This window comes from Podarcis erhardii (assembly GCF_964252035.2).
Source record: "Podarcis erhardii genome assembly, chromosome: 1".
NCBI lineage: Eukaryota > Metazoa > Chordata > Lepidosauria > Squamata > Lacertidae > Podarcis > Podarcis erhardii.
In genome coordinates, this window is record NC_138497.1 from 70,257,113 (window position 1) to 70,274,390 (window position 17,278).

General features: G+C 41.6%; 1 protein-coding gene across 1 annotated transcript in view; it reads right to left on the bottom strand.

Annotated features, from left to right (window-relative positions):
• IPO7 (importin 7) overlaps positions 1-17,278 on the bottom strand; it is a 43,086-nt gene that overhangs the window by 12,055 nt on the left and 13,753 nt on the right. Inside the window, exons 4-16 of the mRNA XM_081879939.1 lie at positions 15,786-15,944; positions 14,925-15,081; positions 14,574-14,663; positions 14,036-14,130; positions 13,844-13,928; positions 12,581-12,715; positions 11,535-11,634; positions 10,894-10,970; positions 6,769-6,885; positions 5,267-5,356; positions 4,256-4,421; positions 3,060-3,220; positions 1,994-2,122 (exon numbers count right to left, since the gene is read on the bottom strand). Of these exons, the coding sequence (XP_081736065.1) occupies positions 1,994-2,122; positions 3,060-3,220; positions 4,256-4,421; positions 5,267-5,356; positions 6,769-6,885; positions 10,894-10,970; positions 11,535-11,634; positions 12,581-12,715; positions 13,844-13,928; positions 14,036-14,130; positions 14,574-14,663; positions 14,925-15,081; positions 15,786-15,944 (1,561 nt within the window). The remainder of the gene's footprint in view (positions 1-1,993; positions 2,123-3,059; positions 3,221-4,255; positions 4,422-5,266; positions 5,357-6,768; positions 6,886-10,893; positions 10,971-11,534; positions 11,635-12,580; positions 12,716-13,843; positions 13,929-14,035; positions 14,131-14,573; positions 14,664-14,924; positions 15,082-15,785; positions 15,945-17,278) is intronic.

A 17,278-nucleotide genomic window follows, 5' to 3' on the forward strand; every position in this document is an offset into this window, starting at 1 on the left:
CACAACACAATAGGAAAAGGGAGGAAGGATTCTAGTCAACATGGCTGTGTGCCATGAAATGGAGAGCCTGGGAGATTCATGTGTTTCCCTCCTTTACAACTGAATACTTTGCTGTTTAATTAATTTGTTACAAGCATTTTAATTATTTCTGGCTTTCTACTATTTGATTGTTTTACCCACTGCTTTTTATATATCTAGCTTTCTGGTTTATTTTCACAGCTTTGTTTTTATGTTGATATGAACTCCCTGGAGCTTTTCTTTGGAGTTGGAACAGCATGATAGAAATTCTGCAAAGTCAGTCTTTAAATCGGCTCTTAATTGTACTCCTGTCTTGTTCATACCTGCTGTGTCATCTGGCACAGCTGAATAACTTTGGAGCTGCAAGCTAGCCAGGAACCCCTTTCTAAACCTAGGGTCATATCCTAATTAGCTACAATAGGGATGGAGGGAGTTGATGGATGGATGGATGGATGGATTAATTAATTAATTATAGGGATAGTTTGTGAGGAAGCTTCAGTAACAAAGCATTAAGATAAAATGCAAAGGAGAAGGAACAAGGAAGACAAAAAAAATAGACTGCCCACCAGCACTAAAGCACAGGCAACAAGCTTAATAAAGCTCCCTTTGCTATTTTTACATATAAGAAGCTAGTTTTCTGAGTAAAATTACCAGTCATAGGATTCAAAAATGGGTCCTCTTACAGATCAGTAACTAGCTAAAACAGGGCAGCCCAACACATGGCCCAAGGGGGGCATGCGGCCCTTGAGGCCTTTTTGGTGGCCCTCAGCAACCATGGCACACACACCCCGTCACAGCCTTCATGCTGCCTTCCTAAAGCCAGATAAGCAAGGCATTGGGTTTTGGGAAGGAGGACTGAGGGCTCTAACGGGGTCCTGGAGTCCTCCCACCTCCTTCCCAAAGCCTAGTTAGTCCTTTCACAGCTTTGGGAAGGAGGTAGGAGGGCTCTAGGACCCTGCCAGAGCCTTGCACCTCCTTCCTAAAGCCCAGCGACTCACTTAGCCACTTTTGGGAAGGTAGCATGAGGACTGGGTTTGTGTGTCGAATTTTGACCTCTCTCCCCACCCACATGGCCAACAGGGCAATGTGCGTCCCATGGGTTCCATGATGAAGTATTCTTGCAGCCCACTTGGTAGGAAAAGTTGGACTAAAAGAATAGGAAGTTCAACGGAACCTTCATTTTCAGAAGAACGGTACCCCTGAACACCAGATACTGGGGACATACAATTGCTTTTTGCTGTGATTCTATGCTTCTTGAAGGCATTTGGCTGCCAACTAGACTATACAGATCAGTTTTGATCCAGCAAGGCTCTCTTGTATTCCTATGAAATCCCATGAACCAGAGAGAGGGCTATGAAGTATTGTTATCTGCTCTATGGATGACATCAAAGTCGCTGTTCCCAGCAGGGATCAGGACCCTATGACCCTCCTGATGTTGGATTACAACTCTCATCAGCCCCAGCCAGCATGGCCAGTGTTCAGGGAGTTGAAGTTCCCCATCTCTGCCTTAAAAGCTTTCAGCCTTTAACCATTGCTAGGAGCAGAATCATATTAAGAAAGGTATGAAAATATACTTGTTTCATATCATAAATACAGGTCAGGTTTTTAACTTTGGGTCTATTTTTAAAGCACAGCAGGCCCACACATAGTTTCTCACAAAAATGAATTCTACTAAGTATTGATTCCCTCTGGAATATGCAAAGCGCTGAGGTACTTAGAATAGCAGGTGTTTGTCTTGTGACCTCTATCTTTCTTCAAAAATCATTTGTATAAAAGTGCAAAGCAGTTTTGTAAAACTCAGTCAGGACTAGAGTTTGTTTTTACTGTTTAACAAAGGTTAACAACAATACAGTAATGTATTTTCAATAAAAATAGGTTCACAGAATTTAAATACTGATGCTGGCTTCCTACCAACCCTCTTAAAACAAGGCTATTTTGCAGCTTTTCCTGGATACAAGCAAAATAAATTTCTTACCTCTTTGTGATCTTCAACAACACTGAGGAGCGTATCAATGGTATTCAAGATGCCCATTGCTGTTACTGCTTTATCATCACTGCCTTCTTCATCTGGCCCTGTCTGAATCACCTGGTTAAAAGTCATTGCCTACAAAGAGAAAGAATAAAGTCTCAGTTAAGAGTTAATAGGAAGCTCAACAGCAGACTAAAGAATCATAGTGTAACAAACAACATTTTCAGGACTGTTTGCAAAAGAACATTATCAAATACGACTTTGTATCAGGGTGGGGTGGGGAAGAACTCAACCCTGATGTATAATTTGGGCTTCCTTAAAAAAAAAAAAAAACTTTTTTAAAAAATACAATTAATCAGGGATGCATGCTGATAAAAATGTAAAAAATCTGTTATTATTTTTTTAAAAACAGCTAAGCTAAGCGGTTGCAGGGGGTGGGGTGGGGATTGCTAAATAAAGGAGGAGGGTAGGAGATTTTTGCTTTCTACCCAAAGGCCCCAGCACAACTTCCCAAGTTTTATCCCCCTGGAGCAGCTTTCCAGGGAAAGGAGAAAATGGCAAATATTACCTCCTCCTGCCCGCCAGCAGAGAGTCCCAAGAGCAGACTTCTGCTTCTTGTAACTCTGGCTCCAACCCCAAATCTTTAAAATAGCCCAACAACGCTACAGTATTTGGGATTTTTGTGGTATTAACTAAGTCATTTTTCTTTGAAAAATTCAGAGTATCCCAAATATGTATAATTAAATCTTCTCTATTATGCTTTAATAAAAAATATTATTTCTTGTCTATGTTACAGATAGGTAGCCGTGTTGGTCTGCCATAGTCAAAACAAAAAAAATTCCTTCCAGTAGCACCTTAAAGACCAACTAAGTCAGTTCTTGGTATGAGCTTTCGTGTGCATGCACACTTCTTCAGATACACTTCTTCAGATTTCTTGTCTATGTTTTGCTACCACCAACACACTACCTTTGGCAGCAAACTAAGCAGGTTAGAATATGTAATTGACTGTCTACATTAGCACAACATCAGGATATTAAAACAGCAGCCAGCATGGTAAAATAGTGTGACTTACCAAATGCTGGGTCATTTCTACTGCTATAGGAGTAACCTCTTCACTATATTCACAGATCATTTTCTGAATCACATTGGTAAGATCATCATTCTCAGTCTCTCGAATAATATGAAGAAGAGCCTGCATTACAGGTCTAATGAATGGGGTAATATATTCCTTAGCTGCAAAAAAGAAGCAGGAGAACAGATTACTTTACTGTAATTTACAGGAAAACAGCAAGTACTTTAAACAAGAGGTAGTCAATGTGGTGCCCTCCAGCTGTTGTTAAACCACCACTCCTATCAGTCTCCAGCCAATGGGGCCAAAGGTCAGGAATTATGTCACCTGTAGCCCCAACAACATCTGGAAGGCACCAAGTTGGCCACCCTTGCTTTAGGCATTCTTTTACAAAGCCACACTCTGATAAAGGCCATTTCAAGTAATGCTCAGCTTCTTGGCATGAATGTAGCTTTCAATCATCTTTTCAAATGTATGTACAAATTGTAATCTGCAAAACACCACTACCACTTCCCCCACGCTTTCCCCCTCCCTGTTCTGGTTCAGTTGTGCTCAGTTTCTTGATATGGAAAACAGATTGCCAATCCTGGACCATGTGCCGCTGCCACCCACTACCCTATCCTTATTATGGATGTTACTCTAGGAATATTACTTCCCCAGCAATAAGATGCCTCAGCCTCCAAGGAGAGAATCCAAAAGGCTCCTTCAGTCTGAATCGTGCACCTGCCGTTCGATCTGGTGTGCAACCCCCAATCCCAGTGAAGCTGTTAGATTTAGGAAAAAAGCTGCCAGTGAAAGTATTTTTTTGAAGCCTATTCGCTGTGGAGTGTTGAGAAGAGGTTTTCAGGGGGAATTGAAGCACATGTGGAGGTTAATGTTTTTCTCTTCAGCTGCAACCTCCTTGAGAAATCCCCTCCCAACCACAGAAAACTTAGGCTTGGGGGGGGGAGGCCTTCATTGTCACTATTGCGAGCTTTTTACTTAAGTCTAATTGCTGCACAGGGAAGAGGGAGAAGGGGAGGCAGAAAGAACACAGAAATGCAGAGGGAGATAGTGGGGTGGCCCCACACACCACTGGCCGCAACCCCACTCTCCTGGGATGGTGCCCCAAGGAAATCCAGCCCTCCAAATAAAAAAGGTTGCCACTCCTACACAACACTGTAAGGTTACTTGATAGGTCAAAGGGTAGGAAAAAGCACCTCTCTCTTGATTACTAATCAAAACCTGCAGTGCTATGGCAGCTTCCACCTTCACAGGCATCTCTCTGTCATCAATTAGGCATCTTCTTGTCAGTTCAAGGGCTGTCTGCAGATTCTGGTCACTTTTAAACTTTACTTCACAGAAATAGTGAAGCACCCAGCAAGCCTGGAGAAGATGATATGCAATTTTAGGTAATTATGGACATACCTATCCCACACAACAGTTGGGAAAAGCACGAATGCAAGACAGAAATGTGAGAATCACACTGAAATGTTTATTACCCCTTTAGATAGACATGTATGAGAGTTTGGAGGCTGATCAGTGGTACGCTTGTCTTTCGACATCACTAGACCAGTACTATGATCTCAAGTTGCTCTTTGGCCGCAGGTTGTATGTGAGCAACATGGTCTATAAGCAGAACGCAAATGGACCATGCCACTAGACATAGATTTGAAGCTACGCACACAAATGCCTACAGCCTTTCATTGGGAGAAGTCAGGAGTCAAGTGACAAACTGCATGATGGTCTCTTAAAAAAGGAAACTTATCACATGGTGGCTTTAATTGCATGAAGAATCGACTGCCTCACTTTCAGGTTGTACCATTGCTAAACTGCTCTTAAAATTTACAAACCACGGCATCCCTATCCCACTCTCACAGATGAGTTATACTAACAGGGAACTTGTGAGAAAAGCTGTGATCATGAATTCCAGGATAATGAGACATGGCATCCTCAAGATCGTTGTCACTCTTAGTGTGGCCTCTTTAAAAAAAATGGGAAGCCAGAGAACAGCTTCTACGAGATATTACACCACCCCTTCTGCAAAAGCCCTGGCCACAACCCACACACCATCCAAAACCACTTGCTAGAAATCATATGCTCCTCACAATTTCACATAGCCCTCTTGTGAAAGAAGTTATGTCATGTTAGCCCTCCCCTTCACTAGACATCTTCACCAAGAGGCTACCAATGGAAAGAGCAGATGAGAGTGGACCTGGTTTTACACTTACCCGTGCTCTCATGTAGCCTAGCTCGCTGCTGAAGAGAGGAAACACGTGATTCTGCAGCATGTACTCCATCTGATCTTTGTATATCTTTTTCTATTGGAATATAAGACAACGGAATGTAAGACAATTAGAGATCAATCTAGCTTGTAAGAAAGGATGGGTGAGTGGAAATAATTCCTGTTAAGATTGCTAACCCTTCTGCTAAGGTAATTTTAAAGTAAGAGTATGTCAAGATGAAGTTAAATTTAAAAAAGAACTTACGACAAAACGAGCAATTCCCAGATTTAACAGCAGCAGCAGCTGCCAAAAACTGGACTATCAGAACAAAGAGAAGAGCCTGTGACAGACAGGCGCAAACATTTAAATGATTCATAGTGTCAAAATGCAATCATGGAAAAATTATTCTCCAGCCTCAACTTAACAAAAGCCTGTTATGGAAAGTGTCAAAAATTAGATGAGTGCTAAAGTTTATTGTCAATTCATAAGATTCTAGAAATCCAATAGGAAAACCCAGCATCTGGGTCAAGAGGTAGATAAGATATCTACACCACGGCATCTCCTACATTGGCAGTTATGTAAAGTGTGCAAATTCAAGACCGGCAATATACTGCACTCCTGTCCCAGTCCTGATAGGATTAACCCTCTCTCAAATAGCCCAATACACCCAAATCGCAAATGTTTGTTTGGGAAGGTAGGGTTGTCCACCTGGTCAGTTACAGCAACACAACTCCACCTTTCACAGATGGTCAGAGATCTCACTGCTAAAGGTTCACATTTTGGCTTGGCTTAGCAGTCAGGCATCATTTGTGGCTGGCACTGACTGCCCTCCCTACTTCTCTGCATGCATGCATAAGCACACACACAGAGAGAACCTCTTAAGGGGAGTAATATTTTCTCTCATTTTCTTTTGGGATTTGGAATAAGCACGCAACAGCATCTTGCTGTTTCTCACCTGTCATGAAGCCTACTGCAAAAAAGACACACCCACCCACCCCATACCTTCTACACATAGAAAAACTAGCAGAAGGTGTGGGGTCATGTTACACTTCACACTGAGCTTTGAAGAAGGGAAGTAGCTGAAAAGGTGAACTTCACTCCTCATGTGCACAAGTTGTGTGTGCCTGTCAGAGGGTTCAGTATTGAGGAAATATGGATCATCCAACCCATGGACTGGATCTAATTTAGCCAGGCAATATAGATTTTTTTTGTTAACCACTGCCTGGAAATATTGGGTCTCCGTCTTCGAAAGGTGACAAATAAGTCACAAAACCTGGCCAGGAATTAGCATTCCTCTAACAATAGCAAAATACAAATTGATACTAGTGCCAGTCATGTCACGCTTCGAAAATGTGCTAACAAAGGGTTTTAGTAAATATAGTTGTTGCCATGGGAGAAGATACCACTGTAATTACTTGAGTTAACAAGATTTATGTGTTGCTACAGGATTTTTAAAGTGCCTTCTTCATATGGCAAAAATTAGTCAGAGAAGTTTTGAGTGCACTTACTTTCAGAAGTATTTCAGCCAAAGAACCAATCATATGCAAAGCACCATCTTTTTTACGAGGATCAGCATTTGGCTCTGTGAGGATCTGATAACAAAAGCCCATAGTCTTTTGCAGAACCTAGTATAAAGAGACAATTTGAGATATTTCAGTTATTATTCAAAATATTAGAAAATATCCTTATGCCTATGATGTCATTTGTGGCTTTCTTTTCATTTTTCTAATAAATGAACACTGCTCAGTTACCTTATAGGTATTCAGATGCTACATGGCTGTTTGAGGTGGTAAATGGCCAGTTAAGTACAGCCCAGATTTAAGAACATTGTTCTCCTCCAACAAATTTGCTAATCACTTTTAGGGCAAAATCATTTCTAATTACTCTGAATTTGATATCACAATTGAAACAGATCTTGGTGAGATTCGGGAGCACCATCTTGTGGGATCCATTTATTATTTGTTCACTGCATAATCAAATAAATATATTTATACAGTTTGAGTTGCTGTGTCTTGATGTAGACAGGATATCTGTAGGGGTTTTGCGGACCACCTGCCTTCTCAATCCTTCTTGGCATGTGCAAACTAGCTGTGATGGATTGACAGGGTAGGTCCAGAGAATGATTAATGCTGCAGTATGGGATGGTGTAGTGCCTTCCATCTAGAAGAAAGCAGTTGTGTGGCTTCTCCTGAAGAGGCCTGTCCGTGTGTGTGGATAGGTAGATGATTGATAAATAGATATAGTGTGTGTGTGTGTGTGTGTGTATGTGTATGTGTATATATATATATATATATATATATGCAGGTTTTGGTGTCCTCGGGTGTCTTCCCGTGTAAAAGTTGGGGTGTCTAGGCGACGTTTCGACGAGGTCTCACTCGTCATCTTCAGGCTGGTGCTTTCGGCTTCTTGTTACTGGAACAGAGCAGGATCTCAGTGTTTGAGTTCCTATAAATACTGTAGAGGGGGTGTGGTGTATAGCCTCCAATGTTCTGGGCAGAGAGGAAGTTCCCAGGCTAGTGTGCCTTTTCTTCTTTTGTTCCTTAATTACTTGAGAGATATCTTGAGTGATTTCTTGAGTGATATCCTGAGTACCACTTAGGTGGGTCATTAGGTGTGGATTAGTTGCTAAAGTCTTTGTGTCTTGACCTCTTGAACTTTGTGAAGAGTTTTCATGAGAAGATGGCTGTACTGTACTTAGTTGTGCTCTGGCTTGGCTTCGTGTATAGGGGCGAGCTGTGGTTTTGTGGCTTGTGTCAGCCAGATCTGTGTAGGGATTGCAGGGGGGTGCAGCATCCGGAGGTGCCACCATGGATTGGCTACTGGATGGTGTCTGTAATTCATCTGTGGAGAGGGTCTGGGTTTGGGTCTGGTGTGGTTGATTGGTGTTCCAGCTAAGAATCATCCCCAGAGAAAAATCATCCAGATGCCCCAAACTCTACGGCCTCCCCAAGATACACAAAGAAGGAACACCACTCAGACCAATAGTCAGCTCCATAGGCTCACCTCTACAAAATCTCGCTAAATTTCTCGCCAAGCAACTTCAGCCCTATGCAGAATCCATCTCTTCACACGTACCAAACTCCTTCCAGTTCATAGAAACAATAAAGAAGCAAAACCTACATCCTAATGACCTACTTGTGAGCTTCGATGTTGTATCTCTCTTCACACAAGTGCCCATTAATGAAGCCTTGACAGCTATTCAAAACAAATACAATCCCCCCGAATACATCTTGGACCTGACCAACCACTGCCTAACCAACACGTACTTCATCCACAATGGACAAAGATACAAACAGATAGAAGGAGCACCTATGGGATCACCCCTCTCACCGGTCATCGCAAACCTGTACATGGAACACTTTGAAACCAATGCTTTAGACAAGTCAGAACACAAACCCAAACTTTGGCTCAGATATGTTGACGACACCTTTGTTATTTGGCCACACGGGAAGGAAAAACTGGATAGCTTCCTCACACATCTCAACAACTTACACCCCAAAATACAATTCACTATGGAAATAGAAGCCAACAACCAACTTCCCTTCCTTGACGTCCTAATCTACAAAAAACCTGATGGCTCCCTAGGACACACTATCTACCGGAAAAAAACACACACCAACCGCTACTTACATGCACAATCACACCACCACCCTGCACAAATAAACTCCGTAGCCAAGACTCTCATCTCCAGAACCAAACGCCTGGCTGACAAAGACCACTTGACAACTGAGTTACAGAATCTCTCAAACGTGTTAATTGCCAATGGATACCAGCAAAACAGGATTACGAAGCTAATCCAAAAGGAAACACCCCCCAAAAACCAAGACACAGAAGAAAACAATGGCATGGCCCTCCTTCCTTATATCAAGGGCACTACAGATAAAATTAGCAAAATCCTCCATAAACACAATATCAAAACAGCCTTTTGCACCAACCAAAAAATAGCCAATATCCTCAGAAACCCCAAGGATAAAATCCAGTTGGAAAACCAAGGGATCTATGAAATACCCTGCAAAGTCTGCCCAGCCACATACATTGGACAAACAAACAGACGAATAAATGCACGTATCGCAGAACACAAGAATGCCGTCAAAAAAGAAGAAAAAACTTCCTCTCTTTTCCAACACATGAAAGAAACAGGACACGAAATTAATTTTGCAGATTCCAAATTGCTCTTTAACACGGAACATCACCACAAGAGAATAATCATGGAAGCCATCGAGATAGAGAAACACCCTCACAACATGAACAAGCGTGACGACACATCCCGCTTGCCAGACATCTGGAAATTAGCCCTCCCCACAAAAACTGACACCAGATCCAGAGGCACACAGAACGCCAACACCAATCAACCACACCAGACCCAAACCCAGACCCTCTCCACAGATGAATTACAGACACCATCCAGTAGCCAATCCATGGTGGCACCTCCGGATGCTGCACCCCCCTGCAATCCCTACACAGATCTGGCTGACACAAGCCACAAAACCACAGCTCGCCCCTATACACGAAGCCAAGCCAGAGCACAACTAAGTACAGTACAGCCATCTTCTCATGAAAACTCTTCACAAAGTTCAAGAGGTCAAGACACAAAGACTTTAGCAACTAATCCACACCTAATGACCCACCTAAGTGGTACTCAGGATATCACTCAAGAAATCACTCAAGATATCTCTCAAGTAATTAAGGAACAAAAGAAGAAAAGGCACACTAGCCTGGGAACTTCCTCTCTGCCCAGAACATTGGAGGCTATACACCACACCCCCTCTACAGTATTTATAGGAACTCAAACACTGAGATCCTGCTCTGTTCCAGTAACAAGAAGCCGAAAGCACCAGCCTGAAGATGACGAGTGAGACCTCGTCGAAACGTCGCCTAGACACCCCAACTTTTACACAGGAAGACACCTGAGGACACCAAAACCTGCATTCCTGTACCCGTGAAAATCTACGAAAGCATATATATATATATATATATATATATATATATATATATATATAGTGTGTGTGTGTGTACACCCCCACACCCCCCCCACCCGATATGGTAATGTTTGCCCTGAACAGCTATGTGAGCATTGTGTTTTTAATACTTGTTCCTTTATGAATATACAGTGGTACCTCGGGTTAAGTACTTAATTTGTTCCGGAGGTCCGTTCTTAACCTGAAACTGTTCTTAACCTGAAGCACCACTTTAGCTAATGGGGCCTCCTGCTGCTGCTGCACCGCCGGAGCCCGATTTCTGTTCTCATCCTGAAGCAAAGTTCTTAACCCGAGGTACTATTTCTGGGTTAGCAGAGTCTGTAACCTGAAGCGTATGTAACCCAAGGTACCAGTGTACTAGTTGTGTGTTTGTTTTCATCAGTGATTTAATTTTGTTGTCAGCTTTGTTGTGCATCACCCTGGGCTCTGCTCAAGCAGTGATGATTCATTAAACAAACAAACAAAATTCTAACAACAGCAGCAGCATTAAAACTGTTTGTTAGAATTCAATTTAAACATGACAATAACATGTAAATTGTAGTGGCTAAGTATTAATCATAGGAAACATTTGGGCCTGAAACCTATATGAGGGCCCACACAAATACCAGAAAAAGTTACTGTTCTTGGATTACAGGTAATCCTTAAAAAGCATACCTCTTTCCTTTTGCCACATGCTGTGAACAACAATGTTTGTGCAGCAGTTGTGGGGGAAATGAAGTCTTCAAACACATCTATTAAGCAAAACACAGAAGTCTAAATGTTTGGTCTTTGAGGCATAAAAGGAACTAGTGCAAAAGAAGAAGTGAATTCAGACAACAGAGCCACTTTAGTCCTCACTCACCAGGTTTTGTTATTTAAGTGCAGCAATTTCCTCTTTCAACTTATGCAAGGAGTTTTTAAAAACACAAACAATAACATAAAGATCCCAATACTGTAAAATGCCTAACATGTTGGAAGTAGTAAACATATTAATTTTGTTTTCAAAACCTAAGTATTGTAAAATATATCCACAAAGTACTTTCTGCGTTAGGATTAACCTCTGAATGTTACAAACTAGTTTGTGCAAGGGGTGGAGAGAGGAATTTCCTTTATTGTGAAGGCTTCCTGTACAAGACAAGCAGAACAGACCTGTCCAGTTATGTTCTGTGTTCCTCGTACAGGATGCCACAGTAAAAGCTGTGGTGCAAAGCTCTTACAACAGCTAGAGGGATGGGATTGAATGTCCCTAACATATGCAGCATCTCCTCATTAGTACTACCTAGCTGGAAAAATAAACTTAGTTTTGAACTACTTACCAAACTTCATACGTATATATTCATATGGATCTTCCTGCCATAGCTCTTCGTCAGCATCTGTGTAGCACATCAGTGGGAAAATAACATCTTGGATAATTCCCTGCAAATAATAAGGAATATAATTTTTTAGAAGCATGTTTGGCATTTATAGGCTGCCCTATCAAAAAAAAAAAAAAAAAAAAAAAAAAAAGGTTCTCAGGGCAGTCTACAACATAAACTGAACAAGTTAAATCAGAACTTTAAATACATCAAATGAAAACTTGAATAAGCCGTTATTACCAACAGTTTTTGTGCAACCTGATAATTGCATAACACCTAAAAGAACATCATTTGGATGCGTATTAGATCCTCTGCCACACTGTTTTAAGACACTCTCCAGATGCAGACTCACAGCAATACCATTGGTTATATATTCTCCACCACCTTAGATGGTAATCTAGTGCAATGAAGAGTTCTCAATATCTTGAAAGCTTGCACTTTATTTTGTGACAATTTGGTTGGCCTACTCAAAGTACTGCCCCAATATGGATTTTCAGTGTTTTCTATGGCCAACATAGTTACTTTTACTATATGTAAATTTGATTTATTTTGGCTTCATATGATACCATGGTATGAAATCGCTGAGAAATATATTATTATTTATTAAATATCTATGCCAATACCTTTAAAAAAAATTTAAGGGAAAATAAAAATAATCTAATGAACTCTGAAGTTTTACTGCTGTGGGAAAAATATACAATTGTCTCAAATATGCAAAAAATAAAATAAATAAAAAATTACAAAGATACCTAGAATCAAAAGAGGTCTAAAGTAATTTCCTGTAGTTAATTTCTCTGGCTCACCAAGTTTCTTCTAATTGATGGCTTTCAAAGCAACTATGGGTATTTACTGAGCATTATCTTCAATACAACCAAATTTAAGATTGCTTAACATAGCAAGCAGTTCAAGCTCAAGTTCAAGTTCAAAATACACAGGGCTAGAAAAAGGCTTAGGTTATTCATGCTGTTATGCAGTCACCATTCAGAGAGGATGGGAAAAGAACTTACTTGGATATGGGGCTTCAGATTCTTCCAAGTGACTGCATGCGACACCCCCTGATTGATATAGTTCAGTGTCTGCTGCAGAACTCTAGGAGCCATGTACTGCTTTTCCTTATACTGATATAACACTTTCAGCAAAACCTTTAAAAAAGGGGGGGAAAGGAAAAAAAACTGCTGTTGGTTGGTTCTAAAGATTAATGCATCTTGCTGATAACTGCTAAAAACTAACCTTAGGTTGTGTTTAGGTCACAGCTTTCTGCACACATGATTTAGAAAGTACCTATTAGCATGGGAAGGAATTAGGAAACAAGAGCTTATACCTTTTGGAGTGTGCCAGTAACACCAGTTCTGGTAGTTTATATAAACCAGCACATCCCTACATGATTTGCAAGTAACAGGAGCACTGAAACAATTCATGTGGAAGGAACCTTGATTATGGTCTCACAAATTATGTTCCCCTTTGGAGATGGGACATAGCTCAGTGGTAGAGCCCATCTTTTGCAGGCAGAAGATCCTACATTCAATATCCAATATCCAATATCATAATACAGTCATTCTTTGGTTTTCGAACAGAATGCATTCCGGAAGTCTGTTCAAACATTCGGAAACCAAGGCATGGCTTCCTATTGTGCAGGCATGCCGGAAACAAGAACGGAAGCCGCATTGGATGTTTGGCTTCCAAAAAAAGTTCGAAAACCAGAACACTCATTTTCAGGTTTCGATTGTTCGGGAGCTGACACATACAAGTACCAAGGCGTTCGACAACCAAGGTACAGCTGTATTAGAGAAAAGACACCCCTCTCACAATTTGAAACTCAGAGGTTTGCCAGGTGGGCAAATAGTCTGACTTGATATATGGCCCCAGGTCACTCAAGCTTCATTCAATACCAGGAATGGAAAACCTGTAGTACACATGTCGTTGGACTTTCAACATCTATCATTAACCACAGCCAGCAAGACCAATGGTGGGGGGTATTGTAGTCCAAAAATATCTGGAGGGCAACAGGCTCACCTCTAATCTATACCATCATTAAAGACCTTGGTAATCCAAAAATAAATGGTGCAAAACACCAAGAACAAGGGATCAAACCCTTTTAAGCAGTAGCAGTTCCTACTTTTTTTGGGGGGGGGACAGAACTTTTATTTCAAGTGTTTTCTTAGCAAGCTTAGTATGATCTTTCATATTTGGATAAAAATAAGAGGGGGGAAAGGATGTTAAACCACAAGTAATTATTAATCAAGCATGTGACTTGAAAGAGAATTTCCTACCTGCTGGACACCAACAGCAAATGCCTTTAGGAAAACTTCTGCAAACTCATTGTACTCCTTGGAAACATTTCCAGGACTTCCATACCTGTTGGATTAGTGAGAAGTCCAATATAATACTGCAATATATTGTGCACATCATCACAAAAGTTACGTTTTTAAAAAATGAAAAGGAATATTGTGGAAAAGCATTACCTTTCAAAAAGTCTGGCCAATATATGCAATGCCCACTTCTTACATTTCCACCACGGTAATTCAGGTCGATCATCTTCATCCACTTGAAGGGTTTCCTTTAGGAACCAATAGCAGATTAACAGAATGAGTACTTCACATTATTTGGGGGGGGGGGGGGGTTCTGAGAAATTAGGATCTTTGCTTAAAGTATACCATGCAATTATACCAAGGCAAAATACTGTGTATTTTCTAGTGGAAAAAATAGCATATAGAAAAGGGCCCCCAAATACCTTCAAATTCATATATGTTTTCAGATGATCCAAAAGGAACAGGTCCCATGAAAGCAAGGGAACCACAAACATGTTGGGAACACTGTTTGCAGTTCCAGCAGTGCAATACCCACTTCTGACAAGACAAGCAATAGTTCCACTTGAAAAGTAGCTTACCACATCGGATGTGGGAAATACAGAAGCAAAAACTATAAAGAAAGCTTCAGCTTACACATATGGTTTCTTTGCATGCTCATAAACTGACTGGCCTGAATATAACAAGCACTTACAGCTGGTACATCTCGATCCACAACTGTTTTCAGAATCTCAATCCATTCTGCTAGATTTTGCTGATTGATCAGTTCCATGGGTAATGTGTACTATTAAACAAACAAACAAAAAAGCAATGGTTACAAAATATGTTCAAAATATATTCCATGTGAATATATTCTTTGGGGGCATTCAGTTGATAGAGACCAAAATAAGCTCAAAATGAACTAGTCTACAAAACCCACTCTGGATCAAAATAATCCCAAATGAGTCATTGACTTCCTTAGCTAAGCACTGGTGAAAAATAGCTTCAGACAGTAGCTACATTATTTAAGGCAATATTGCACTAGGAATGAAAAAAATGTTCTTACCTGAACAAGAGCATAGAAAATTTTGAAGATCTGTTTCTGGATAAGGACAGACTGATCAGACTGATCAGGGAGAAGCTGGATAAAACGATCCTTCAGAACAGGCAAAAAGTGTTGCATTGCTGCTATCAAAGGAGTCCGCTCCTCCGGTTTCTTATATCTTTGAGGAGGAGGAGAACTGACATTAGAAAGAATTTAGATGCCACACTGATTAAAATAAAGATGTCAAGGGACACCATTAGATTGGTGGATTAGTGCAACGGAGTGTGGCAGTCAGACTTCCTTAATGTTTGGGAGAAGCATGACTTTGAAGAAGTGAACACCTGCAATTGGACAAATTACATCCCAGTCCTCCTCCAAGGACCCCAAGCGTCTTAATTAAAGTTCCCAGGAAATGTCCCAAGGACCAAACCTGTGTAGCTTCAGCAATAAAACTCTGCAATGTGCTCCAATCCATGCTCTGGGCCAGACATTTAAACTTTTAAAATCACCTCTCATGACCCCTTAAGTGAAAGCAGGTTAGACACTTGTAAATCATCTAGGATTATAAAATTTGAGTAAAATGGTGGGACACAGAACAAGGACTTTGGGAGGAGAGAGTAGGAGACTGGGGAGCAGCATCCACCATGTTCTGAACTTTAAGACACTTTAAATAAAAGGCTAGTACAGGGATCCTGATAGAAGTAGTCTTTGCACTCGCAACCTTCCCTTCAATTATCAAAATGGGCCGATTCCACAGCTTGCTCATTTTGACAATTCAAACAACTCTACTGTCTAGGAACTAGCTGTGTAAACTACAAGAACTGGGACTACACATCACTGATGTGGCTCTTCTATGGGTTTATAAGACAGACAGGAACTTACTCATAGTTCTTCACAAGTTGATAAAGACAGAGAAGAATTCCAAGCCAACAGGCGCTATTATCTGCCTGAAGATAAAAGCCAATTTTCTCTACAACTGCAGTCCAACGATTTGGATAATCATGCTTGATAATGTGGTGAATGCAAGTAGTAAGCTGTACCCTGGAACACAAGAAGTTACAAAAATATTGTTACAATGCATTACCTGGGATTTTTTTTAGGATAACCGAATTCTTAATTAAAGTGAGCAAGCAGTTGTACTAAATGAAATTTAAAGTTTATTATTAATGAATTAATAATTAAGTAAAAAAATTAAATTTCTAAACCACCCTTCGTCCAAGGATCACAGGGCAGTTTACAATAGTTTTAGGCGCACAAATAATAATAATAATAATAATTTATTATTTGTACCCCGCCTATCTGGCTGGGTTTCCCCAGCCACTCTGGGCGGCTTCCAACAGAGATAAAAAATACACTAAAATGTCACATATTAAAAACTTCCCTGAACAGGGCTGCCTTCAGATGTCTTCTGAATGTCAGGTAGTTGTCCATCGCCTTGACATCCGATGGGAGGGCATTCCACAGGGCGGGCGCCACCACCGAGAAGGCCCTCTGCCTGGTTCCCTGCAACTTGGCCTCTCGCAGTGAGGGAACCGCCAGAAGGCCCTCGGAGCTGGACCTCAGTGTCCAGGCAGAACGATGGGGGAGGAGACGCTCCTTCAGATATACTGGACCGAGGCCATTTAGGGCTTTAAAGGTCAGCACCAACACTTTGAATTGTGCTCGGAAACGTACTGGGAGCCAATGTAGGTCTTTCAAGACCGGTGTTATATGGTCTCGGCGGCCGCTCCCAGTCACCAATCTAGCTGCCGCATTCTGGATTAGTTGTAGTTTCCGGGTCACCTTCAAAGGTAGCCCCACGTAGAGCGCATTGCAGTAGTCCAAGCGGGAGATAACCAGAGCATGTACCACTCTGGCGAGACAGACCGCAGGCAGATAGGGTCTCAGCCTACGTACCAGATGGAGCTGGTAAACAGCTGCCCTGGATACAGATTTGACCTGTGCCTCCATGGACAGCTGTGAGTCCAAAATGACTCCCAGGCTGCGCACCTGGTCCTTCAGGGGCACAGTTACCCCATTCAGGACCAGGGAATCCTCCACACCTGCCCGCCTCTTGTCCCCCACAAACAGTACTTCTGTCTTGTCAGGATTCAACCTCAATCTGTTAGCCGCCATCCATCCTCCAACCGCTTCCAGACACTCACACAGGACCTTTACCGCCTTCACTGGTTCTGATTTAAAAGAGAGGTAGAGCTGGGTATCATCTGCATACTGATGAACACCCAGCCCAAACCTCCTGATGATCCCTCCCAGCGGCTGCATGTAGATGTTGAAAAGCATGGGGGAGAGGACAGAACCCTGAGGCACCCCACAAGTGAGCGGCCAGGGGTCTGAACACTCATCCCCCACCACCACTCTCTGAACACGGCCCAGGA